The sequence below is a fragment of the Ursus americanus genome, chromosome 36, assembly GCF_024610735.1.
Source record: "Ursus americanus isolate L20-20 chromosome 36, mUrsAme1.1.p, whole genome shotgun sequence".
NCBI classification, from domain to species: Eukaryota; Metazoa; Chordata; class Mammalia; order Carnivora; family Ursidae; genus Ursus; species Ursus americanus.
This window is the reverse complement of record NC_142162.1, coordinates 10,753,508-10,781,027: the sequence shown is the minus strand read 5'-3', so window position 1 is coordinate 10,781,027 and position 27,520 is coordinate 10,753,508. Positions and strand designations below refer to the sequence as shown.

At 38.4% G+C, this 27,520-nt stretch overlaps 1 protein-coding gene across 1 annotated transcript in view; it reads left to right on the top strand.

Moving 5' to 3' along the window:
• The window catches only part of PRTG (protogenin), a 148,175-nt gene that overhangs the window by 20,738 nt on the left and 99,917 nt on the right, over nucleotides 1–27,520 (top strand). Inside the window, exons 3-5 of the mRNA XM_087859162.1 lie at nucleotides 892–1,433; nucleotides 1,484–1,850; nucleotides 3,671–3,973. Of these exons, the coding sequence (XP_087715288.1) occupies nucleotides 892–1,433; nucleotides 1,484–1,850; nucleotides 3,671–3,973 (1,212 nt within the window). The remainder of the gene's footprint in view (nucleotides 1–891; nucleotides 1,434–1,483; nucleotides 1,851–3,670; nucleotides 3,974–27,520) is intronic.

Genomic DNA, 27,520 nt, shown 5'->3' with positions numbered 1-27,520 from the left:
TTTTGCGAACATGCTAAAGGCAGTGTGGTGATGTCTTAGTGACAAAAGCTAGGTTTCAGTCAGCAGCTTTCATTAAGGTTAGCTTTTAGCCTGTGCCCTCATCATGTGCCATAGATTTAGTTTAGGATTAGCAAGTGCTAATCCACGTGGAAATGATCTCTATGATCCACATATGCTTAGCAATCTGATTACGTTTTCAAATGTACCTTTTAACTCCTCTTGTTAGCCTTAATTTTAAGAGATGTGAACAAATTAATAACATTTGTGTCTTTCCTGGTCAGTTTAACTTTTAACCAGGTAGGCTATGAAAGCCTAGTTCCCCAAGGCAAGCTCATAGACTCTAGAAATCTCCTGATCTCGCCTCAGCTCTTAGGACAGGGCCCTTTGTGCGCACCGTCCTCACGAATTAAAGAACTTGACTAACTGGAGAAACAGATAATAAAACGTCTCCCCAAAAGGTAATTATTCATTTCAGGGCACTTTTTGGAGATGTTTTTAAGCCAGCGCTGCATCTGATGGGGGGCAAGGAGGGTAAGAGCCATCCCCAAATGTGGGGCTTAACACCCGGAGATGCCTCCAGTCTGGCTGACAAATCTCCGAAGTGGGAATAGTCAGTTTTCCCTCCACAGGGCCTCGGCGTGTGAGGGATGGAGGGGGATGGGCAGGGGCCATCAGGGGAAAAGTCTCCGGCCTTTCCACGTCTCTCAACACCATCCCTCCCCCACCCCTCCTCCTCCTTCCCCGAATCCTAAACAAGCCGGCAGGAGAGGGGCCCCGGGGGCAGCCTGGGCCGCAAGGCTCGGCCTTTGTGGTTCTGTCCTCGACGGTGGCGGGCAGGCAGAGGGGGCGGGGCTGAGGGCCGAAGACCCTCAGCCGGGGCTTGACCCCCAGGTGCATTGTCCGGCGGGGCCCGCCCCCACCCCGCGGGGCAGCTACAGGGCCGCCACGGGGCCCCCTCCTGGCGTCTCCCTCCGCCGGCCGCACCGACCTCGCGGTCCCCAGACCAGGGGCCAGATGTAGAAAGTAGTCCCCAGGCCGGCAGCGGCGGCGCTGTCCACTCCGCCGCCCCCGCCCCCTCCAGCCGCCGCCTCACTCCGCCCCCAGGCCGGACTCTCGGGCCCCCTGCCTCCTGCGAGCGGGTGTCCGTGCGCCGGCCTCGCCGCGACCACAGAGACCCGCCGCCGGCAGCGCCGAGCCACGCCACGCCACGCCGGAGCTCGGGAGGGAAGCCCCGGCTGCGCGCGTCCAGCAGCGGCGTGGGGAGCGCCCGGAGGCGGGGGCCGGCAGGCGGACAGCGGCTACGGGGCGGCCGGAGAGCATGCCCGCTCAGCCCCGTTGAATGGCGCCTTCTCTGCGACCCCTCGCCCGGCTGCGGCCGCCAGGGATGCTGCTACGCGCGCTCCTGCTCCTGCTTCTCCTCGGCTCCGGTCCAGGTGGGCGCGCTTTCTTCTGCGTTTCTTTTGCGCCTGTGGGGTTTGAGCAGGCGCGAGTGGGCTGGGGAGAGGAAACCGCGAAGGGGGGGTGTTGGGGGGACGGCGAGGTCCTCCGCGGTGAGGTGACCACCGGACCCTGCCCCCTCCCTGCAGCCAGTCGGGAGCTGCTGCTGGAGGCGCGGGCGGCCCGGGGGCTCTGCGGGGGCGCGGGCAGAGCTGTGGGCGCCTCTCCCGGCACACGCCCCTCCTCGCTGCGCTCCCCGAGCCGCAGGCTGCAGGGCCGTGGCGCCCGCTGTCCACTCTTCCCCCTTTCTCCTCGCGCCATTGTCCGTACTCCGGCCGCGTCCTCGCCTCCGCCGCCGGCCCCGGCTCCAGCTCCGCGCCGCCCGCCCGCTCGCCCGCCGGGGCCGCCGCGGCGCACGTGGCTTTATTTATATTGTTTCCTTAGTGGCAGCCTGGCCACGCAGGGGGCGCCGCGGTTTCTCGCGGCTTCCCCTTTTTGCAGTGGGGGTTCTCCCCAGGTTTTAGGGCAGGGGAAAGAATAGGTGAACTCAGCGTCCAGGGCAGCACCCCTAGGGGCCCCATTTTCCCAGATCCGGATCAAGAGAGGAGAAGGGAGGGGTGGAATTCGAAAGACAAGGTGGGTTGGAAGGTGCATGGCCGATTTGTGCTGGGGGGGGGGGGAGGAAGGTACCTGGAGCTGAGAAGGCAGATATAACTCTATAAATAGGATTCTACCCCCTCCCCCGTAGCCAGGTATTTTGGGGCAGGGCCTGAGGTGTGTACCAATGTGAAGATTCCTCAAAACTCCAGATTAACCTTGTGCAAACTTGGATGAACTAATTTTTCTCGTTTGCGTCTGCGTTGGTTTATCCTCAAAGAGATAAAAAGTGTAAAGTGGATGTGATGATTGCGGGGGGCGAGGAGGAGAGATGTTCAGGAGAATGGGTTATTTTATTTATTTACAGGTTACAAACCCCGGACTTTCATCTTTTCTGGAGGAGTTAGTTTTCTGTTAACATGAGAAAAGGATCAAAGTCAGATGTGACTCGGAAACACAATGGGCGCCTTCCGGAGTGGTCCTTGCAGCGCGGGGCTGTTAGGGTCGCTCGCGTTGCCCTGGGCATGTATTAGAAGTCCACAGCCCGAGCGTGGGAGCGCGTGACTGGTGTGTGAGGTTTCCGAGGACCTCCCTTGATGAGAAACAGATCAGTCCCGGGAATTTGTAATCATGTATTCAGAACATCATAAGGAAGATGAAATGTTCCCAAACTCCTAACATTTCCCAATCAATAAGCCACACTTTAGCTGGCCTTTGCGCAGAATGCAGAAGGTGACGGGTTATTAGGCAGTCATCGGACGCTTTCTCCTGGCAGGGACCGGAGCGATGTGTATGCTTAGGATAAAACCTTTCCTCTGCTCTGATAAAAATGTGTATTGGTTGATTAAGCAATCTCCTATCCCTATTAGACAGTAAGGACCAATTAGTCACGCACTTTCTTCCAGCAGTTGGTAGTTCTAAAAAAAAAAAAAAAGAAAAGAAAAAGAAATAAAAGTTTTCTAATCCGATCACCCACTGAGTACAATCAGCAAGAGTTACCAGCGTTTTAAAGTCTACTGTTTGTCCATTAAATACCTACCTTACTCTGCAGAAATTAAGTAAATGGATCTCTTTCAAGGAGAGGAGACAGAGTCCTTGCTGTAAAAGGACAGATATAAAAATGCAAACTTGTAATTTGTCACAAAAGATAAACGCACTTCCCAAAGGAGTAGGTGCCAAGGGGTCCAAAACATTTCAAGGGACAAGGAAATAAACTTGCTTGTTCACAGAGTTGGAGTTTTGCTAATGATTTCTTGTAAAATTAGACTTTTACGACTTACTCTGTTCAAGATCTTTTTGACAAGCTTGTAAAAGTAGCAAACAGCTTGTGCTCATGAGTTTTCCTGATGATTTTGATACTCTAGCAAGGAGCTTGAGAACAGGATTCCTACAAGGCATAGAAGATTATGAAATCTTCCCTATGCTTTTAGAGTAGATATTGTAAAAGATGATTTTTCTGATTTGTTGAAAAAGTTTGCTGAGTTTAGATTGGTTTTATTAAGGTGTTTATCAGTTAACTAATATAGTTTGTTAAACTTTGTCATGTTACACCCTGGATATGTTTTACAATTATGTGTTAAGAAATGATTTTATACCTGTAATTCTGGATATACCTCCCCCCTTTTTTCCCTTATAGGAGTGTGGTGCTTTAGTGAACTGTTTTTTATAAAAGAACCACAGGATGTAACTGTGACAAGAAAGGACCCAGTCGTTTTAGATTGCCAGGGTCATGGAGAAGTTCCTATTAAGGTCACATGGTTGAAAAATGGAGCAAAAGTGTCTGAAAATAAACGGATCCAGGTTCTGTCTAACGGCTCCTTATACATCAGTGAAGTGGAAGGCAAGCGAGGAGAGCAGTCTGATGAAGGATTTTATCAGTGCTTGGCAATGAACAAATATGGAGCCATTCTTAGTCAAAAAGCTCATCTTACCTTGTCAAGTAAGTGTTTAAACTTCATTGTTTGACATTTTTCATTGCTACATTTTGATGATTTTGTGATTCACTATGTGCTAACCCCCAAAATCACACAGACATTAAGAATTTTCCTGGAAATAGTAACTGGTGTTAACTAAGGCATGCAGAAAAATCTGAGAAAAAATAATAAATTTGAATGAGTGATTGAGAATGAAAGTCAAGTTAGGTTTAGAACAGCTAAACGTGTAGAAGTGGCTTTATATAAATTTACAAGTGTTTCATACTATGAAAAGAGTTGGGTGTAAAAGTTTGGCTAACAATGAAAGTTTTAAAATCTAATCTTTCATAAATTAATAATTAATTTTTAAAAATCACAAGCAAATCTTTCTGATTTGTAGATGGCCCTTGAGTGCTAAATCTTTCTTATAGCCCAACCTTCCGTTTCTCTGAGTGCTTTAAGATCACTCATGTTGCTTTTTAATTGTAGAGAGGGCATTGGTCAGTAACTCTCAAGCCTTTGAAGTATTCCTAGTCTTTTTCTGCTGGGAGAGAAAGAGGTTAAGGCCATTTCCATATTATGCCTAGTGGATTTAAACCAGATCTGCCCCCTGTATTCCAGTTGTCATAAAGTTTGCTGTCTGATGATTTCCTTTGTATTAACAGCCCCATCAGATCAGCCATTTGTCCAAGTGATCCAGTGCTTGGTGGCTGCCCTGATAACTGTTGAGTGTAAAGATGGGCCTAGGATGGATGGGGAGCTCCTTGTTCCCACTGAGGCTTTCCATCTTTTTGGAAGATCAGACATTAACACTCAAGATCACAGTAGACAATGTAAATCTTAACAACAACAACTGTATCTTAAAAATAGTTTTTTACAAGTATTGTAGCTACATTGTTTTGTTAATCCACGAAAGATAGATCTTGTGCTATGCTGTCAAATTGATCATTTACAGAATGAACAATAGGGAGAGCGAACTCTTGAGATAAAGACATAATCTTTAGGAAACAGTTACTTCAGGGTCTACACGTTGAAATTTAGAAAGCTGTTAGCGGGTATTTTCTAGGTGACTTTCTTTTAACAGTGTATGACCATATTTATGCCACCAGCATATTAGTAATTTATTTTATTTGTGCAGTAATGATTAATTGTAGAAAATAAGTTCCAAGCAAAGATACTTTTATATTGAAATTTATCAGAAAGGTAGAAAAGTTTCCAGTTTTATCACCCCCCCCAAAGGTTTTTCTCAGCAAAAACCTGAGAAAATTTCTGATCAGCTCTTTTGTTTGCCATAATCACTGGCCAATAATCATTTTGTTGTTGTTGACTAATGTTTTTCTTGTGCTGTTTTCAGGATAGTGTGCTCTTTATGCTTATGTTCTGTTCATTTATTTTTTGTGTAACATGAAGTTGTTGTATAGAGTTGTAATTTTGTCACCTTTTCAGGGTTGTGGAGAGTTTCATGCCCAGGAACTGTAGCTTGTATTTCTTTGCTGGAGAGGAGCAGGCTAGAAAGGTGGAGGAGGGCGGATGGGCCTTAAAAGGATGAAGCGTTTATCATGACCACACATTATTTCCAGGACGTCCTTAGAAGCCTGACAAAATTCTAGGGCACTCAGAAATGCCTTGAGAACACACAGAGCTTTAAAGCCTGTATAGGATGATAAGTGTTATTAACAGTGACACAAATGTTAGTATTGGCCTTTTGAGTATCTTTAGATTTTTGTAACTGTAAAAATTATGGATAATATATATTACATGTGAATAGTTTTGAAAGCTGTGGTGGGAGGAAGTTTTTCATATAATGAATATCAAAAACTTTCTAGTGAAACTGTGTAAGAACATTGTTATTAAATGTCAACGGTACAGTTATAGCGACCACACTTTTCCTAGGCACATGTTTTATTTAACTCAGTGGAGGTATTTTGGTGGGAAATTACATTCAGTATTATGGATTTAAAATGACTGCATAGTGGTTTCAGATTTTTCTTTAGAAATATGAGACTTCTTAGAGATTCTGAATTCACAAAGTTCATTTGGATATTTAAAAAGCAATGTCCAGTGATGACTTTATCCTATGTTCAGGGTAAAGATGTTATACATATTAAACAGGAATAGAATAGGCATTAAGTGGACATTCTGTTTTGCTTTAAAAAAAAAAAAAAGCTGGTTCTCGCCTAGTTATTGATAGCAGCAGGGTGCAAGCATGTTCTTTTTACTTTCGGATCAAAGATTTGTCAGCAAGCATATCTTTTGATTCAGAAGTGTAATAGTACAGCATCTGAAAATCTAAAATTCTAAACTATGCAAGTTTTAGATTTTTAACACATAGGCAATCAAGTCTTGGTTTCTAAACTTAGGAACTAGAAGCTGAAAGTTGCACTCTAGGCAAGAATTCCATTATTCATGTGTAAATTAGGAATTCACAGGGTTAAAAGGTTAGAAACTGGCCAGGATGAGGTTTACCCTTGTGATAAAGAGCAGATGACCCTCATTCATTGGCCAAAGCTTTCATGTAGCTCTTCTGCAAAGTTAGTTATTGCCATGAATTGTTCTTGAGGAATGCAGAAATTCAAATGTGAACAGGCCTTTCCTTAAGTGTCACTATGGAGCCTTATCTCCCAAGCACATCAGAGCCGGCTGCAGGGACAAGGTTCCTCCCCAAAGGCCTGGAGGCTTTGCTTTCCTGTTGTTCATCCAAGCACAAAAGAATTTGTCTAACTTAGTTTTTCTAAGGCACCCCATTTTTAAAGGAAAGTATAGGGTTAAAGTAATATTTAGGTTTTTTTTTTTTTAAAGGTAATCCTTTTTATTGGTAGGCATTTTAGCTGTTTTACATTTTCATGAAATTAGAATAGAGTGTGGGAGGCCCTTTTTCTGGTTGTATACAATAGTAAGAACAGAAGATTAAGCAATTTCCTATAAATTTCAGTATTTTTAGCTTTTGGCAAATTGAATTGTCACTTTCACAGGCACTAAATCTTCATTATGTAAATAATTTAATTTAAATATTTTAGGAATAAGAAATAATCCATGGACATTTTGATGTGCCTTGCATTCTTAACATTAAAGTAAGATAAATTTCATAGGAAAGCATTAGTGTGGTAAAATGGTCTCATATTTCAGCAAGTTTAAATTAAGATAAGAGACATTTGAGAGAAGTGAAGGGGGAGGCGGGTTGTGTTCTGTGATGTGTAAAAGACTGGCTGTAAGCTAGTGATTGAACAGGAAGCTCGTTGTTTATTTCCTTTCCATAAAAGGTGGAAATTGAAGTCTTAGGATAGAGGGAAAGAGAACATAAAGCCAGCTTATATTTCTTAGGTATTTCAGGATGTTCACTTGGGTGAGAAATCATTTTTTAAGTGAGCATTCGTTAGCTGGGAGACCATAGTATTGTAAATTTATGGTGTTCCCCCCCCAAATTTTGAGGTTAGTTTTTGCATGTGTAAAGTTGGGGGGGGGGTGATCTGTTTCTATACCTTTACATAGTGATAGTAATTCCTTTTAAAAGGATGCAGTTCGTTTTCCATGAATAAAATGTTTATGACTTCAGTTTAAATGGTGATGAAATTTAAGGGCTTTTGTTGTTGTTGTAGTTAGATTAATGAAAACCTGTTCTATGAGTGTGGTTTCTATTTTAAAGAGTAATACATAAATTATAGCCCAAAATGAGTTAAAATGTATTGAGAACATTTAAATGACTCGTTAAAAAAAAATAAGGTGGGTGGTTGAAAAGAGAAAGAAGAACTATGAGACTGTTAGCCTAGATTTTGAATTTTAATAGTGATCTAGGACCCAAGATGGGCAAGATTTTACTACAGAGTCTTTTTATTGAGATTTGTAGATGCTGTAAAGAGGAACATCTCTTCAATGTGTGCATTTTCACTTCAAGCTGTTAACAGTTACCTGCCCTAATCCCACGATGGTAACACAGAAGTAAAAGTCATTTGATTTCAGAAAAATAAGACAGAACTGAGATATTTAGAGAGACCCATCTGTTAACACTGTAGATAAGGTTCAGATGATGCTTTCTGGGATCCAAGAAAAATCATCTTTAAAGAGAAGGGGTGGGACGCCTGGATGGCTCAGTTGGTTAAGCTTCTGCCTTCAGCTCAGGTCATGATCCTAGGATCAAGTCCCACCTCTGGCTCCTTGCTCAGCAGGGAGCCTGCTTCTCCCTCTGCCTCTACCTGCTGCTCCTGACCTCTCTCTCTCTCTGACAAATAAATTTAAAAAATCTTTAAAAAATTTAAATTAAATTTAAAAAAAATAAAGAGAAGGGGTTATGGTTCGAGAGTACACGTTTAACTTAAAAACTGACCATCTTGGGGCGCCTGGGTGGCTCAGCCATTAAGCATCCGCCTTCGGCTCAGGTCACAATCCCAGGGTCCTGGGTTCGAGCCCCGCATCGGGCTCCCTGCTCAGCGGGAAGCCTGCTTCTCCCTCTCACTCTCCCCTTGCTTGTGTTCCCTCTCTCACTGTCTCTCTCTGTCAAATAAATAAATAAAATTAAAAAATTGACCATCTTAAAATTGCTTAAGTCTGGGAAGTAAAAGCACATAGAGTTCTAGAGGCTTATATACAATGACATTTGGTTCTTTAAGTCTGTCTACTTAAAAGGTTTATCAGGTACCTGATAATCTCTGGGTAACGGAACCAGTTTTTCCCACTTTGCACTTGATTAGTGAGGCTCATTTCTCATCTTCAGAAACCTGTAACATTATCTCACTGTTTTTCAAAGTTGTTGTATTTTTAATATTATAACCAAGCAGGATCCACTAAGGGGTAGAATTATAATTTGCTTGAAGATGTATATAAATGTGTTTGCTTTATTTCTGTTCAGCTTCTTAATGGAATTTTGAAAGGGCATTTGGTATGGCCCTCTTTTGTCAACTATCTCTGATTATTCTAAAGAAAGGGTCTCATTCTCAGCACTTGTTTGCCAAGGGATTTGTTGTCATTGCTCCTGAATTTAACAGCTGGGCCTATTGATGGAGTCCAGAGCAATTTAAAAGAATAGCGAAAAAACAAAAACAAAAAACCCCCAAACACCCCCAAAAACAAACCTTTTAAGCAGGACTTTAAGTTGAAGGAGTATTTCAATTAATAAATAAATACATTTGAGGTTACTTTTTTGAAAACCCTAATAGCCCTGACTACAATTTTAAGAGGTAATTTTTATCTCTCATAGGCAGATTTGCTCAATTAGGATGGATTACTTTCAGCTTTTTTAAATTGGCAATGACTATATGAAAAATAATAACATTAGGCACTTTGTTGAGGCTCATACTTGAATTTTAAGAACAGCTGTAATTTTTGAGATGTTTTAAGAGAAAATCTAAAAATTGTACCCCAGATTTTCACTTTCAGCCAGGACTATTTTAATACTTCTGAGTGTTAAGACTCTTCATTTTTTAAGCTCGTTATTTAAATCTGGTAAGAGAGGAAGAAGACACCGTTGTAATTATTGAAGTAACGTCGACTGTTGCCTTAACATGGTAATCTGCACAGAGCAAGCTCACAGTCAGCAGTTGACAATGGTGATGTGCAAAAAAGGGGAAAATGTACTAAATTACCTTCAGTGGCTGTAATTCTGAAGCCAAGTGACTCCCTCTAGGGGTATGTATTGCTGAGGATGAAGGTGTCATCCTCACAAAGGTCTCTGACACTAATCTGACAAATACTTTCCTGACTTTTACATTCCTTGTTTTTTTCTTTTTTCAACCTCTGGTTCTCAGAAACTGCTTTTGATGAGTGTTAAAAGCCAAATTCTTATAGGCTGAGCAGAAGGCATGAATTAAAAATGTTTGTTTTTTCAGTTTCTGGAGGGTTTGCCCTTTTCTCATGTTTATGTCTGTGTTTTTTTTTTTTTCTTTTTTTTAAGGCTTTAGCATTTGTGGCTAGATTAACAAGAGACTGTTGGAGAATGCGATCATTGTTCAGGGTTCTGGTTTCAAACTCGTGTCCTCACTGGGCTTATTTCTTAGGACTGATGGAAAGGAAATTTTCTTCCTCTCTTTCTCTCTCTCTCTCTTTCTAGTAGGCTCCATGCTCAGTCTAACGTGGGGCTTGAACTCACCACCCTGAGATCAAGCCCTGAGCTGAGTTCAAGAGTCAGACACTTAACCAACTGAGCCACCCCAGCACCCCAGAGAAATTTTCTTTTAAAAATTTACTTTATGATGATGAACACTGGGTGTTACACACAACTAATGAATCATTGAACACTACACCAAAAACTAATGATGTACTTACTATATGTTGGTTAATTTAATTTAAATTAAAAAAAAAGAAAAATATTTACTTTATGAAACCATAGTAAATCCCTGTTTAAAACAGTGTGATAGTTTTTTATTTTTTATTTTTAAATGATGCTACTTTATATAGACTGCTTTCTTTAAATCCTATTCCTTGGGAGTAGTCCTCCAAAATGGCCTTTTTATTGTTACTGTTTTGTAATCTTTTTTCTTTTTTAAAAAGACTTTATTTATTTACTTGACAGAGCACCAGCAGGGGGAGCAGCAGAGGGAGAGGAAGAAGCAGGCTCTCCGCTGAGCAGGGAGCCCGATGCAGGGCTTGATCCCAAGGCCCTGGGATCATGACCTGAGCCGAAGGCAGCTGCTGAGCTGACTGAGCCATTTAGGTGCCCTGTTTTGTAGTTTTTTTAGTAATACTCAAAATGGGTCTCTTTCACTCCACCAACTTAAAAAAAAAATGATACTGTATTTCTACAGTGGGTTACATTTCTCAGGGTTTCTCAGCCTGGTGCAATCAACATCTGGGGCTAGATAATTCCTCATCGTGGAAGCTGTCTTATGCAGTCTAGGATGCACATCAGCATCCCTGGCCTCTACATACCAGATGCCAGTCCAGTAGCACTCCCCCTCCCCAGCTGTGACAGCCAAAAATGTGTTTGGGGAGGCAAAATCATGCCTGGTTGAGAACTACTGATGTTTCTGAAAGAGGTAGAAAACTTCTTTCCAAGTGATACTGGGCCAACAGTTATTTTAACTACTTTTGTCTTATGCTTGATAGTCTAATTTTTTGGTGTTAACAGTGCTAAATTTATTGATTGTAGAACTAGTTGCTATTCTTTAGTATTGTGAAGGAGGCTTGATTTAAAAAAAAATGCGTCTGGGTCATTGTTTGTCTGAGTGGGAGTGAGTTGCCTCCCCATTCCTTCTTCACACACGGGGTACATTGAAACCTGCTATTAAGAGTTCACCCTTCTGGGGCTCCTGGGTGGCACAGCGGTTAAGCGTCTGCCTTCGGCTCAGGGCGTGATCCTGGCGTTAGGGGATCGAGCCCCACATCAGGCTCCTCCGCTATGAGCCTGCTTCTTCCTCTCCTGCTCCCCCTGCTTGTGTTCCCTCTCTCGCTGGCTGTCTCTATCTCTGTCAAATAAATAAATAAAATCTTTAAAAAAAAAAAAAAGTTCACCCTTCTATAGGTCCATTCATTTTGATCTCAGTATTTTAGATCTTTTATTGAGGATATTTGGTCAAAGCATAAATGCAAATTTTATTTAACCCTGTTTACTTAGTGCATTTTATTTTCTGGATGTGATGGACTCCAGTGTTGAAAAAGACAGGAGAAATCTCCATGTGTGGTAAGTGGTAAAGAACATCTTTTGTGATGTTCTGCATGGAGTCAAGTGAAACTGTATGAGATTAACAGCCCAGAGAATTACATTTGCTGTGTGGTAGGTGGTTCTTTGGGTGAATGGTTAACAGAAATCTTTTCACCTAATTCAACAGTAGCATAGATTTATTTTGGGCAGAAACAACTTCCTTTAGATAATGATGTAAAGATGGTAGTGTCTTGAGAGGGCATCAAGGGGTAGGTAAAGGGAAAAGAATTAGACACTATAGTATGTTAACTAACAAACAGGAAGTTGCAGGCAAGTTTTGAGTGGTTATTATGAAATAGTTGTTTCAGATTACTTTGAGTATTTAGTAGTAGTGGGCAGTGATTTCAAAGTCTTCATCTTTCTCAAGGTAGCATTCTTTGTGTTTGCTTTCGTTTTGGTTATGCTAGTAAAAGTTAAGATTGTTCCTATAGGTAGTTGGTCACCTGTAGAGGCCAGTAGGCACTGGTGGCCCAAGAGGCAGTTGAGAAGGATGAAGAAGAAAGCCAGATCTTTTAATGAGCGGCTCTAGTGCTGAGCATGGATGATTGAACATTTGACACCATGTGTTCTACTCCAGAAGAGTGCTTTGAGTAGAACACATCATCCTCGTTAGTTCACACTAGAAGAGAAAAATGCACGTTTCCTGAAATTTAAGGAAAATAGTAGTTGTGTCAAAACAGAATTTTAGTGTTCTTGTTTTCTTATTCTCATAGTCATTTCATAAATTATGAAGTTGACAGGTACCAATATCTGGTAAATATTCTTAGTGCTGTTATTATTATTACTTTTTTAATTGAGTTCCTGGGAGCTGCGGTGGAAAAGCAGAATGACAAAATGCGGGAGAGCCAATCATTTATGTCTTCTCCATTGCTGGTGATTTATAGGATTTTAGGCAAATCACTTAATCATTCTTCTCCCCACCTTGTGTTATCTGTAAAAATGGGTAGCTGGACAAAAAGGAGGGGGGATGGGTGTTGAGCAACACTGTGCCCTTATTTTTGTAATTCTGTTATTGTAATTCTATGTAAATGGTCAGTAAATTGTATTTTTTAATAAGACTGAGTCCAATCACACATTGTGAGAGAACCATTTAAGTCACTGCAGAAAAATTAAAATAGCTTGACCATTATTTAACTTGGTACTTTTAAGAATTCATAATTTTGCCATGAATCATAGGGGAATCTACTCTGGTGGGTGGGGGGAGTCTTAAACCAATACTGGTAATTTGAACTAGTACTATTTTTAAGAGTCAGAAAAATAAGTTACTTTGCCTGGCACTGGGCAGTTCATAATAGTTGTGCTCTTTGAAGGTTGACATAGTACACGAGAGGTATAACTTTACAAATGTGTCTAGTTTTGCTAATTAATGGTGTATTCTGGTGTTTATTGACTCAGTGTTTAAAATAGTGCCAATTTCATCTTAACAGAGTTTTGCTAATGTATTAGTATTTTAGTAGAAATAGATTATACTGCTTGCCTCCACCCACCACCAATTCCTATTAAGAATGATAAAGTTTAATTTTTCCCCAGCTTTCAAACTGAGTTAGCTTGAGTCCCTCTGATTGGATTTAAAGTAACTCCAATTAAAATATTGACCTCAACGTGAACACATAATAGGCAAAAAATGCTTTGATGTTGGTATTGCCATTTTGGTATTTCTTTTTGAAAGAGAGATCACAGCTTTTCTTAAATAATTTTAACAGTTAAATGTATTTACTGTTTTTAATAAAAAGAATTCACTTTTTATGTGTTTAAGAAAGTCACATTTCCATGCTCTGTCTTAGTTATTAATACTTTTAACATAATTTTAATTGAGGGACCAACCTCAGTAAAGCAGTAAGATTACCAAAAGATTTACCAAAAGGATTATTAAAGTTATCCCCATGATGGAATGATTTCTTCATAGCCTGCAAGTATCTTTACCTGGATGACTTACCACATTTTTAGAAATCTGTGATGATACATGAAAGATAGTATACAGGCAGTAGAAACTTTGTGAAATTTAATTTTCAGTCCACCAAATGTCAGCTTGGAAGCTATGATATTCAGGGAGAGAATTTTATTGCTTAGCAGATGGTACATTGAGAAATTACAGGTTGGTCAATAGAGAAGTGACCCGTTTCTCACAGTAGAATTGACTGTTCTCAGGACAGAAAGAAGCGGACAGAAGTTTTTGCCCTGTTAAACCATTTTCGGAAGGGGATAACATTAAAAGAAAAAATGGAATAAAAGAAAGACAAAAATGCATTACTATTTTTTCTGCTGATCTCCAAACTTTTAAAGACTTGTTAAAATACCAGCAATGAACCTTTTGAAGAGAAAACTCTAAGATTTTCTGAAACTCATAGTCAGTAGTGTCCTTGCTCCCTAATTTGACTTGCAGTATCATTTTGCCTTCCTCTAACATGAGTTAAGATCACAGCTTGTAGGGGCACCTGGGTGGCTCAGTAGTTAAGCGGCTGCCTTCGGCTCAGGGCATGATCCCAGAGTCCTGGGATCGAGCCCCGCATCGGGCTCCTCCACTTGGAGCCTGCCTCTTCCTCTCCCACTCCCCCTGCTTGTGTTCCCTTTCTCACTGGCTGTCTCTCTCTCTGTCAAATAAATAAATAAATAAAATCTTTAAAAAAAAATCACAGCTTGTAGTCTTAGAAGTTTCTATTTTGCAGATAAGGAATATAAAGGTGGAAGGAGTTAACTGCCTTCCCCAAAGGCACGGCTACTAGGTCTGGTATTAAGCTCAAGTGTGCTGATTTGAGTCATGAATTTGCAGTGTTTAAGTAAACATTTTCTCCTGTGTATTGTGTGGAAACGTGTCTTTCTATATTCAAATATATTTCTTCTAATCCAGAATTTAGAAAAGAGAATTGTAGTGGAACTGACCCTGAGATTAAAGACACTTCTTTAATTCCTTAATATTTACTTTTAAAGTATTACTTTATCATTGTGCAACTCACCCTTTACTGCTGTATTTGTGTAAGACTTTGTTGTTGCTGTAGAAAATAGGCAATTTTCAAATAAAATCACTAATGCGTTTCTACATTACCTGCCCTGTAACACTTCATGGAGTTTCTTTTCCTGTGTCTAACTCCAGTGCAGGGAGATGGAGCTCAAGCCCTATTAGAGGTTCAGCGTTTGTTGATATATCTGTTCACATGGAAGTTTGAGCTAAAGCAGTGATTTTCAGTGTATCTTTAACCTCCAAGGAATGAGGCTCTTGTAGTCAAAAGGTTGAGGGGCACCTGGGTGGCTCAGTAGGTTAAGCGTCCTGGGATCAAGCCTGCTCAGGTCATGATCCCAGCATCCTGGGATCAAGCCGGAGCGTGTTGGCTCTCCACTCAGTGGGGATTTTGCTTCTCCCTCTAACCCTCCCCCTTCCGCGGCTCGCGCTCTCACTCCGTGCTCTCTCAAATAAAATCTTTTAAAAAAGGTTGAGATTTAAATAAATGGTTGACTCTGTGTCATTATTATTATTATTCCTTGGAAAGAGGGGCATAGTGGTAGCCTATATCTAGCATGGAAAATTTTTTTAGTAGCAGTTTTATTGAAGTAGAATTCACATATCACAAAGTTCACCTTTTGAAAGTGTGTAATTCTGTGGGTTTTATGCATCTGTCACATTATCTAATTTCGGAATATATCCAGCACCCCAAAAGAAAACCCACACCTCCCAGTTCTCTCTTCACTTATACTCTGGAACCACTAATCTGATTTCTGTCTCTGTAGATTTGCTTATTCTGGACGTATCATAAAAAATAGAATTCTACAACATGTGGATTTTGTGTCTGGCTTCTTTCACTTAGCATAGTATTTTCAAGTTTCATCCATGTTGTAGCATGTGATTAGTACCTCATTTTCATGGTTGAATAAGATTCCATTGTATGATATACCACCTTACATTTATCTAGTCATCTGTTGATGCATAATTTGTTTGTTCCTTCTTTTGGCTCTTGTGAGTAATTCTGCAGTGAACATTGGTATACAAGTATCTCAGTCCCTGTTTTCACTTCTTTTGGGCATATGCCTAGCAGTGGAATTGCTAGATCATAGGGTAATTCTGCATTTAACCTTTTGGGGAGCCACCTGTTTTCCACAGTTGCTGCACCATTTTACATTCCCACCAGCAGTGTGCAAGGGATTCAGATTTTCCATGTCCACACCAATGCTTATTATTTCCTTATTATTATTATTATCCCACAGTAAGTGTGAAATGTTACCTCATTGTGGTTTTGAATTACATTTCCCTAATGACTAATGATCTTTTCATGTACTTACTGGCCAGCTGTATATTTTCTCTGGAGAAATATCTATTGCCCATTTTTAAAAATTGGGTTGTTGAATTTTTTATTATTGTTGGGTTGTAGGAGGTTGTTTTTTTCATATTCTGGATAGTCATCAGCTATATGATTTACAAATATTTTCTCCAATTCTATATTTTGTCATTTCATTTTCTTGATAATGTTCTTTGATGCACAAAGTTTTAAATTTTGATTACATTCAATTTATTTTTTCTTTTGTTGCTTGTACTTTTGTTGTTAGATCTAAGAATCCATCACCAAATCCCGTGGTAGGAAATCCAATGGTCCCAACACTGTTCATTGAAGAGACTCTTTGTTCCTTATTGAATGGATTTGGCACCCTTGTTGAAATCAATTACCCATAGGATTTATTTCTGGACTCTTTATTCTGTTGGTCTATATGCCTGCCTTTATGCCAGTACCATACTTTTTGATTATTGTAGCTTTGCAGTAAGTTTTAAATCAGGAAATGTGAGCATTCCAACTTTGTTCTTTCTTTTGACTTTTTTTTTAATAATAATTTTTTATTATGTTATGTTAGTCACCATACAGTACATCCTTAGTTTTTGATGTAGTGTTCCATGATTCATTATTTGCATATAACACCCAATGCTCCATGCAATATGTGCCCTCCTTAATACTCATCACCGGCCTATCCCAATCCCCCACCTCCCTCCCCTCTGAAGCCCTCAGTTTGTTTCCCTAGAGTCCATAGCCTCTTGTGGTTCATTCCCCCTTCTATTTACCCCCCCCTTGTTCTTCCCTTCCTTCTCCTGCCGATCTCCCTATTTCTTATGTTCCACAAATGAGTGAAACCATATGATAATTGTCTTTCTCTGCCTGACTTATTTCACTTAGCATAATCTCCTCCAGTCCCGTCCATGTTGCTGCAAATGTTGTGTAATCGTTCTTTCTAATGGCTGAGGAATATTCCATTGTATATATGGACCACATCTTCTTAATCCATTCGTCTGTTGAAGGGCATCTCGGCTCCTTCCACAATTTAGCTATTGTGGACAATGCTGCTGTGAACATTGGGATGCATATGGCCCTTCTCTTCACTATGTCTTTATCTTTGTGGTAAATACCCAGTAGTGCAATTGCTGGGTCATAAGGTAGCTCTATTTTTAACTTTTTAAGGGACCTCCACACGGTTTTCCAAAGTAGCTGTACCAACTTGCATTCTCATATTTGGGAGGTTTTTGATTCCTGATTCAGTCTTTTTACTCATTATAAGGCTATTGTGATTTTTAATTACTTTGAGTCATTTAGATAATTTGTGTGTTTTTAGAATTTCTGCATTTCATATAGTTTAAGTTGTAGGTATACAATTGTTCATAATATTGTCTTACAATCTTTTTTGTTTTTGTAAAGTTGGTAGTAATGTCCCCATTTTCATTCATTTGTTTTCTTTTTTTTTTTTCTTTGTCAGTCTAGCTAACAATTTGTCAATTTTGTTCATCTTTTCAAAGAACCAGTTTTTGGTTCTGTTGATTGTTGTTTTTCTAGCCTTCTTCATTTACCTCCATTCTAATCTTTATTCTTTTCTTCCTTCTACTAGCTTTCAGTTTAGTTTTTACTTCTTTATCTAGTTTTTCAAGATGTAGTTAAGGTTACTGATTTGAGGTCTTTTTTCTTATTTAATGTAGGCATTTATAGCTCCAGATCTTCTGAGCACTGATTCCACCAAAACTCCGTAAGTTTTGGTATGTTGCATTGTCATTTTCATTTGTCTCAAAGTGTTATTATTTTCTTCTTCTTCTTTTTCTCCTTTTCTTCTTCCCCTCCTCCTTTTCCTGCTGTGCCTACCCCCTCTTTCCTCCCCCTTCCTTCTTCCCTTCGTCGAACCATTGATTAATAGTTTGTTTAATTTCCACATGCATGTGAGTTTTCCAGTTTTCCTTCTGTGCTTTTACTTCTAGCTTCATTCCATTGTAATTGGAGAAGACACCTTATATGAATTTAACCTTTAAAATGTATTGAGACTTGTTTTGCACCTGAGCATGTGGTCTGTCCTGGAGAATGTTACATGTGTACTTGAGGAGAATGTGTGTTCTGCTCTTTTTGGGTAGAGTGTCTTCATGTGTCTGTTAAGTATAATTAGTGTACCATGTTGTTCAAGTTCTGATTTCCATATTGTTCTTCTGTCTAGGTGTTCTATCCATTGTTGAATGTGCTGTATTGGAGTTTCCAACTATTATTGTAGAACTGTCTATTTCTCACTTCAATTCTGTTTGTATTTGTTTATATATATATATGTGTGTGTGTATACACACACACACACACACGAGTCTATATATAGATTGTTTTTTGGTGCACATATGTTTATAATTGTTGTATGTTCTTAATTGACCCTTTTGTTAGTATATAATGCCCTCTTTTGTCTCTTATAACAGTTTTTGACTTAATGTCACTTTTGTCTGCCTCTTTCATTTGCCACCCAGCTCTCTTTTGGTTACCATTTGCATGGAATACCCTTTCTAGTCCTTTCACTTTCAACCTATTTATGTCATTGGATATAAAGTGAAACTCTTGTAGACAGTATGTAGTTAATTCCTGGTTTTTTAAAATCCATTTTTCCAGCCTCTGTCTTTTGGTGGAGAGTTTAATCCATTAATCCATTTACATTTAATATAGTCACTGATATAGATTTCTGACATTCTGCTATTTAGTTTTTGAATGTCTTTTACCTTTTTTTGTCCCTCTCTTCCATTACTGCATTCTTTTTTTGTGTTTAGTTGATTTTGGGTAGTGAACCGTTGTGACTCCTTCTCATATCCTTTGGTGTATATTTTTTAGATATTTCTTTGTGGTTACCATAGAGATTACACTTAATATCCTAAATTTTAACAATCTAGTTTGAATTGATGCCACCTTAATTTCATTTTGGTCCTATGCAGTTCAGTCTTCTTTTATGTTATTGTGGATGCATTACATCTTTATATGTGTGCCCAGTAAGATAGATTTATATTTATATAAATCCGTTTGTCTTTTAAATTGGAAAATAAAAAGTAGAGGCATAGAGGTGTCTGGGTGGCTCAGGCGGTTAAGCATCTGCCTTCAGGTCAGGTCATGGACCCAGGGTCCTGGGATTGAGCCCCACATTGGGCTTCTTGGTCAGTGGGGAGCCTGCTTCTCCTTCTCCCTGAAGCTCCCCCTTCCCCCTGCTTGTGCTCTATCTCTCTCTGACAAATAAATTTAAAAAATCTTAAAAAAGTGGAGGTATAGGCCAAAAAATAGAATAACATTGAGTTTAATATTTGCCTGTTTAGTTACTTTTATTGGAGATCTTTATTTCTTTATATGGGTTTGAATTAATTGTCTACTGTCCCTTCATTTCAACCTGAAGGACTCACTTTAGCATTTTTTGTAGGGCAGGTTTAATGGAATAAGCTGCCTTAGCATTTGTTTATCTGGGAAGTCTTAATTTTTCTCTCATTTCTGAAGAACAGTTTTACTGGATATGGAATTCTTGTTTTACAGTTTTCTATGTCTCTTTAAATATGTCATTCCACTGTCTTCTGGCCTCCACAGTCTCTGATGAGAAATTAGCTCTTAATCTTATTTGAGGAATAATAAGTATGTGATGAGTTTCTTCTCTCTTGTTGTTTCCCTGGGATTTTTTTTTTTTTTTTGTCTTACAACAGCTTGATTATAAATGTATTTCTTTGTAGATCTCTTTTAATTTATCCTACTTGAAGTTCATTGAACTTCTCTGTGGATTCACTTCTTTCATCAAATTGGAAAAGTTTTCAGCAATTACTTGTTCAAATATTCTTTGTGCCCATTATTTCTCTCTATTCCTTCTAGAACTCTCATAATGCATATGTTTGCACAGTGGTATCCCACATGTCTCTTAGGCTCTGTTCACCTATCCTTTTCTTTTTTCCACATCTGTATGTTATTCCCTATGGCATTTATTTATTTATTTATTTATTTATTTATTTATATTTTAATTTAAATTCCAGTAAGTTAACATACAGTGCAATATTAGTTTCAGGTGTAAAATTTAGTGACTCAGCACTTACATACAACGCCTGGTGCTCATCATAATAGGTGCATTAATCCCCAACACCTATTTAACCCATCCCCCCATCCATCTCACCTCTGGTCACCATCAGTTTGTTCTCTGTAGTTGAGTCTGTTTCTTGGTTTTCCTCTCCTTTTTCCCCTATGATCGTTTGTTTTGTTTTTTAAATTCCACATATGAGTGAAGTCATATGGTATCTGACATTTACTGCCAGATAATAGATACTACCAACTGAGTGGGGGGAGGGGCATGATCTATGCACTTAACATGTATTTGTCTAATCCTTATAATCTTATGAGACGCATACTATTTTCATTTTAAAGATTGAGTAACTGAGGATCAAGAAGATATTATTCATTGCCTATGGCTTTTATTTCTGTCTTTTCTTCCATGATTTTAAATATTTTATTATCTTTTAATTTCCTTCAACTGTACCATTATCTCAAATTCTTGAAGTGTCAGGTAATTTTCTCTTATGGCAGATTGTTTCCTTATGTGATTTTTAATTTTTTATTATGATCTCATCTTAGGTAAGGCTTACCATATATTATGGAAGTGTTTATTTCTCTTTGGTGCCCCAAGGTTTCACTGGTCATGAACCACTTTTGGGGTTAATTCTTGGCTGCTCTACATTAATTGTATAAATTTAGATTTTAAATTTATATAAAATTAGATTTGTGTGGTATAGGTCAGGGGTTTATATTTGTCATGGGAAACATTTCTTCTTATTGAGAATAAAGCCGCCTCATTGCTAATCTGGCTGGTGAATGAGTTTTTCCACTGATCCTTTCTCCAAGTGCTTTCAAGTTCCCAGTTTCAGGTCTCAATTAACTATGTTGTGATGGAACAAAACCACTTCCACTTTCTAGAAACCTTTAGTGCCTGTAGCCACGTATAGAGCATCATGACATCAGGCCAAAGTTTACTGCTCTGACGTGGACCTTAAAATTTTGTTAGTAGTGGTGATGCTGTTTTGAGTATGTTCTGTGCAGAATTTCTATGTATTTTTAGTGGGAGAGAACGTCTCTGTTTACTGTCTACTATTTTGTAGGAACTGAATTAAGGATGGAGTCCTGAAGAATCTCATTGTACTTAGAAACTACATGCCTAATCTTTAAGGGCTTAGTTCCTAACTTCCTAACTTCACTTCTCTGTGTAATCCTGGTTCTCTCCATTTTCATTTTCGTCATCCCTCCCAACTGCATTTCTGTCGTTCTTCATTGTCTCATGTTGCTCATGTCTCATTGTCTCATGTAACTAACACGTTCCTATGTTAGTTAATGGGATTTTTCAGTGACCTTGAGTGATACTCCGTTCTACTGCCAGAGTACCTAAGATACTTGGCATGTTGTAGGCACTAAAATACTTGCTGATTGAGAATTTTGTGTTTAGGCTTATTTTTGACTTAGGACTATCATTTATTTCTTCAACAGATACTTATTGAAACCTACTCTGCTAGGTCCTGAGAATGCCACAGTCAATAAAAAACAGTCTCTGACTCGAATGATTTGTTAGGGGAAGAAAGGAATTCATAAATAGGTAATAACTAAAATGATATGGTTGTAAAATAGTATAGAGTACTCTTAGCAGAGTTGCATATGTGGTGTTATTTTCTCCAACTTTTTATATTGAAAATTTTCAGATCTACAGACAAGTGGAAGGATAGAATAATGAACACCTGAATAACTTTAACCTAGATTCCCAGCTGTTAATTAACATTTGCCATGTTTACTTTATCTTTCTTTATAAAAAAGTTACAGACATCTTGACACTTTACCTCTAAATACTTCTCCATGCATCTCTGGGTTTGGAGTAGGGGCTAAGGGGCACTTAAGGGCGGGTTCTTGTGGACGTGATGCTCACGCTAGACTTTAAAGGAAAACTAGATTTTGGTTAAATGAGGGGATGGATAGTCCAATAAGTGAGAAACAACATGGTATGTGTGGAATAATAAGCTCTTTGGTGTTGCTTGAGAGTAAATTTCAAGGAAGTGGCGGCCAGAAGTGCAGTTGGAGATGTAGGCAGGATCCACTCACGGAAAGACTCATTACATGCCATATACTGTGTTAAGGAACCTGGAATTTAATCTGTGAGTGATGAGCTGCAGGGGATTGGAATGGCCAGTTTGTGTTTTAGATTGATCCTACGAGAGTCTGGGAGGAAAACAGAAGTCCAGTGAACAAGGCTAGAGGCAGGTTGGAGGCTGTGACAGTAAGCACAGTGAGAGTTTATAAGGGCCTGGACTGGAGCAGTAAGAGGATGAAGGAAAGAGGGATGTTAGGTTGTAATTAGGATTAAAAATTGGCAGTACTTGGGGAATAAGGGAGAAGAAGAAGTTCAGGATGATTTCAGTATTTCTAGTTTGGGTGACTTGGTGAATGGTGGTGCCTCCAACTAAAATAGAGAACACAGGAAGAGTAGCCAATACAGGGGTCAAGGTTATGAGTTTGGCATGGAAAATGTTCATTTTAGGTGTCTGTGAGATGTCTTAGGTGGAACTGGTTAGCAGGTAGTCCAAAGAACAGTTGGAAGCCAGGAGAAGCATGGCATAAAGATACTGAGTTGAACATTACCAGTTACTAAGTGGAGTTTAAATCATGGGTGATTTTGAGCAGGATGAGTGTGCAGTGCAAGGACCATGGTCAATCAACAGAGACCAAAGCAGTTGCTCAGATTGTCAAGAGGATAGGTGGAGGAAACCAGGATAAGAGTACTAAACCACAGAAGCCAAAGGAGAAGTTCAAATAACTTATGAAACAACATCAGATGCAACAGAGTTTCAATAAAACAAGATCTGAAAAATACCATTTGTACCAGGCAATTAATAGGTCATTAAAGTCTTAGAGGAGACACAAGCACAATTTTTAGGGACACAGAATTTTGCCTAAAACTTAACAGCAAGGTAATTTCTCATTGTTTTAAGATTGTCCAACATGATTGTAGAAATTAAAAATAGAAATAATTAGAAATTAGAAATATGTTGGAAATTATGGGGCACCTGGGTGGCTCAGATGGTTAAGTGTACGACTCTTGATCTCTGCTCAGGTTTTGCTCTCAGGGTTGTGAGTTCAAGCCCCAAGCCCAGCGTGGAACCTACTTAAAAAAGAAAAAAACAAAGAAGAAATATATTAGAAATTAGAAATAATACTACTATGCTATGATTTAGGAAATAATACCATTTTATGTTTTCCTGAAAACTTTTATCAATGTCATGGTGATTATCAGCAAACTTAGTTATTTAGTGTAAATGAAGCGGCTAAATTGCTATTGTATTTTATCTGAAATAACTGTTATATATGTACAGTTCTACCTCGGGGAGCATACTCTTTAAAAATAACAATCAGTGAATATGTGAAACCATTAATAGGCATTCATTATTTATTAAACATCTCTGTGCCATCTATTAAATTCCTTCAAAATATGTACTTCTAAAACTTCAGCCTGCCGGGTCTTCAGCTTGAGAGGGAAAGCTTGGTTTTTAAAGAAACAAACTTCCCTTTTCTTTATATTATCTTCTAATACCAACTTTGCAGGTAATGTTGATGTAGTATAACAAATACAACCATTTCTCATTAACCTGTAAAAATTGGATTTTATTAAAATCAAATAAAATAAGGAAAACAGTCCCCCAACCCTTGTTATTGGTACTATGATTTTCTAAGCAGTTCAGTTATTCAATTTTAATAAGCAGTCCAACTAATATAGTGGCTTAAAAGTGTGTATATTTGTAAAATCAGTTATATATTTATATGCATGTGTAAAATTATTATGAAAAGTAATTTGATTCTTAAGAGACTTATCATCATAAGGCAGTGTCTCCATATTTGAGGTCAAACGAAAATACTGCATTAAAATTTGCATGAATTTTTACGAGGTGTTTTTCTTTTAAGAAAAAAAGGGTTCGTGTTAACTTTCATATTGTGGACATTTTCATATATGATAGTGAAAATTATGATTTTTAAAAATATAAAACAGAAACAAAACTTTCATCTTAATGAAACAGCAACATAGGTGTCATTAATAAGACAAGGACATTTGGCTCTTCAAACATATCGTGTCCCACTACATAATAGTTCACTAGATTAAATGAAATTATTGATTTCTGCTTCATTACTGACATAAATTTATGAGCAGTTTCTTCGGCACCATAGCACAATGTCAAAGGTCACAACTTTCTTTCTTTGGAAGAATAAAAGCTTTTAGATGGCGAATCCCAGAAACCTTCACTGTGGCCTCTTGCTTTTTCCTCCCTTGCATAGAATTACTGGAGAAGCATGGTTGAAAGAAACATCTCATAAATCAGCAGGAGAGAGCCTTTACCCCTGCAAGGCTTTGTAAAATCATTAACTACTAGTAGAATTCCACTGCAGGATAATATTGTACTTTACCCAGATTTTTGACAGTTTTCAATAGGAAGTGTTCATTGTAATGTGCCTTCTTATATATACTATCGTATGTGAGATATCATTTATATTTTTATTTAAAGCATTCTGTTTGAAATAAGTTAGGTAATTGCACCTGTATTAAATGTATACATTTTCCACTGTCCTGTAAAAGCCAGGTTTCTATGACATCTTAGGGATTTGGACATTTCTTACTTAATTGTGCCCTGTAACTAAAGCCCTTGCATCAATGGCTGGATTTTCCACTTTTCCTTAAATTGTTTTATTAAGCCACATCTTTTACCATAGCCAGACACCATTTTGCGTGTGAGGATATTGCTAGACATGAATCCTATTTGAAAATGAAAACTCTTTTAATTTCATAAATCACAGCTTGAGTTTTAGGGATTATCAAGTTTTATAAATATATATACACACATATACTATATATATTTGTTACATATATTTCTGTGAAATTACTTTTTCTGTGCTGTGTTGAACTCAGCAATTATAATCCTAAGAATTTTCATAGCTTTGTATGATTTGATTAGGTAGATACAAAAGGAAAAAAGAAAGGAGAAGTGATTTTTTTTCTCCTAGGAGGTTATTTAGAAAAAAAATTAAAAACTAGATTATATTGTATCCTTGAAGATTAGATCCTCTCAGCACTTGACTGGAAGATAGTTTCCATATTATGAAGATATTGCAGCATGCTATTGAAATCCTCTTCATAGTCCAAAACCTCTTCAGTGACTCGTTGCCTCTCATAAAACTAAGGACTAACTACTAATTTAGTCACGTGGATTAGAGAGGAAGGGAAGGTTCTTTAGTTGGCAGAGTAATTGTCATTCTTCAGCTATAGGTCGTTTATTCTGAATGAAAGCTTAGTTAACATTAGTTAACAGCAAACTGGGTTATTGTGTTTGATAACAAAATTTTATTTGGAGAATCAGCTGATCGTCAATCTAAATTCACTTACAAATTGGTAAATGATACTTCTTTGCAAGGAAAGTGCTATACTCTGATTTTCTCTGTGATAGCTTTTGGATGGTATCTGAAGAAATGAGTTAATGTGAACAAGTGTTGAGCATTTTAATGTTGAGCATTTTAATAGCCATGCATTTATTGGATAATTTACCTATGCCTTCTCCAACATGTGCCAATTCAGAAAGAAATGAATTATTTATCTAAATGTTTTATCACAAAGGTTTCCTGTCACTTGGAGTTGGTGTTAATTGATAGACCAAACCAATAGTGGTCAAATTCCTTTTTGAGTTTCTTTCACTGCCTTTTTAGCTTAAAGATTAGCCCTTTTTAATCTTAAAACCAATATTATTTTCCCCACGGACCTCTGGTTAGGATCCTTAGTACTCAGGGTTTTTTGGAATACTATAGTTCCGGAGGACCCTGGATGTTTTGATCCCAAATCAAAGACATTTATCTCTTCTTTTAAGGAAAAAGGGATTAGGAACTTCCTGCTGCTTTTGCAAACACCGAAAGCATCCTTTAGGGCTCGGAGTTGCCCTTAGGTCACTTTTACAAATGCTTCAAATGCTCTCAAGGCCCCAAGTCAGCTCCTAACTCCAAGCTCTTGCTTTTAGGGCTAAGGGCTGGAATTCCTAATAGTCTAATAGCTTTGTGTATAGAATCAATGAATCAATAAGATTAAAAACATAGTTGAGATTATTTAGAGAAAGTGTTCTTATCCCTGAAGGCAAGTGGAAAATCTCTTGATTAGCTTGAAAATTCAGATTTACTTTCTTATGATTTTACCATGGGCATGGTGGAAACTAATTCATTAGACAGGAAACAAATGTGAAAGCTTTGGCGCCGAGATCTTTGGATGGTAGTGTTTTGTTTCAGTGTACAGCCTGTCATTGTAGCCTCAATTAAACAATAGATACATTACTTAATAGTTTCTTTTTAAATAAAATGAATGTCAAGACAGCTGATATTTTGTTAAATGTTTTTGGTGTTAATATATTTTACTATTTGAATAAATGAAAGATAAATTATTAGATTAAAAGAAAAATCACGACCATTGTATTCAATGTTATTATTAGAGTATCTTATCTGTGCGTTATAAAGTTCTGCTCCTGAGACGTTAAGGAACTTCGTAAATGGATGTTTCTCAAAAGTCACTGTGGGGTTGCCATTTGAATTCCTTAAGCACAGAGATTTTTAAGGATTGTTCCTAAGTTTTGACTTCAGCAACATCAGAGATGTTTATATATTTTTAAGAAGCTCAGTTTTAGTGCATAAACATTTTAGGTAGAAAAATGTATTATCTCTTATAGCTGTTTTGTGTATGTTTGTTTTTAAAGTGTAATTGGTTAAAAGAGTTGAGTAGTCACAATCTGGACTACATCATGACCTCTGAAACAATTAATGCTTTAAAGCTTATGTGACACAGAAGCAAGGGAAATAGTCTTCGCTTAGAAACGTATCCTTACCTAAAGCCTTTTCTCCATTAAAAACAAAAAGATGGTGACAGTGAGTTAATGCTCTGACATACTCTCTCTGCTCCAAACGTATAACAATAGGTAAAATATAAGAAGAGAAAACTTAAAAAGATATCCTGGCTCAAAAACAAGAGAAACATCTATAGAAACCAAAACAGAAGAGAAATATAGAGGGTTAAGTGGCCTGAAATTTTAGGCTTGTACCTAATTCTGGGTCAGGAAGAATTTAAAAATAATTTCTAAAAAGCCTAAACCATGAAGAAAAAATAGTATGTATTTTTTTTAAATTGTAAACTTCTGAATTTCAAAAAGGCAGTATAAGTCAGTAATGAAATGACAAGCCACAGCTGAATTAAAATATGTACAATGAATCTAAATAACAAATGATAAGTAACTATGTAAAAATTCCTACAAATCAATAAAAAAGCAAACATCCTAGTAGAAAAGACTATTAACAGGAGTCAGTTCATAGAAGAGAAAACCTAAGTAGCTGTTAAACACAGGAAAATATGCAAGCTCACTTGTAACCAGGGAAATGAAAAAAAAATTAAGATACTATTTTATACCCACCAGACTGACAAAAATATATGAATATATATATAGATAAAAATATATATGTCCAGGGGCATCTGGGTGGTGCAATCTGTTAAGTGTCTGCCTTCAGCTCAGGACATGATCTCAGGGTCCTGGGATCAAGCCCGCATCAGGCTCCCTGCTCAGCGGAGAGTCTGCTTCTCCCTCTCCCTTTGCCCCTAACCCCTGCTTGTGCGTGCG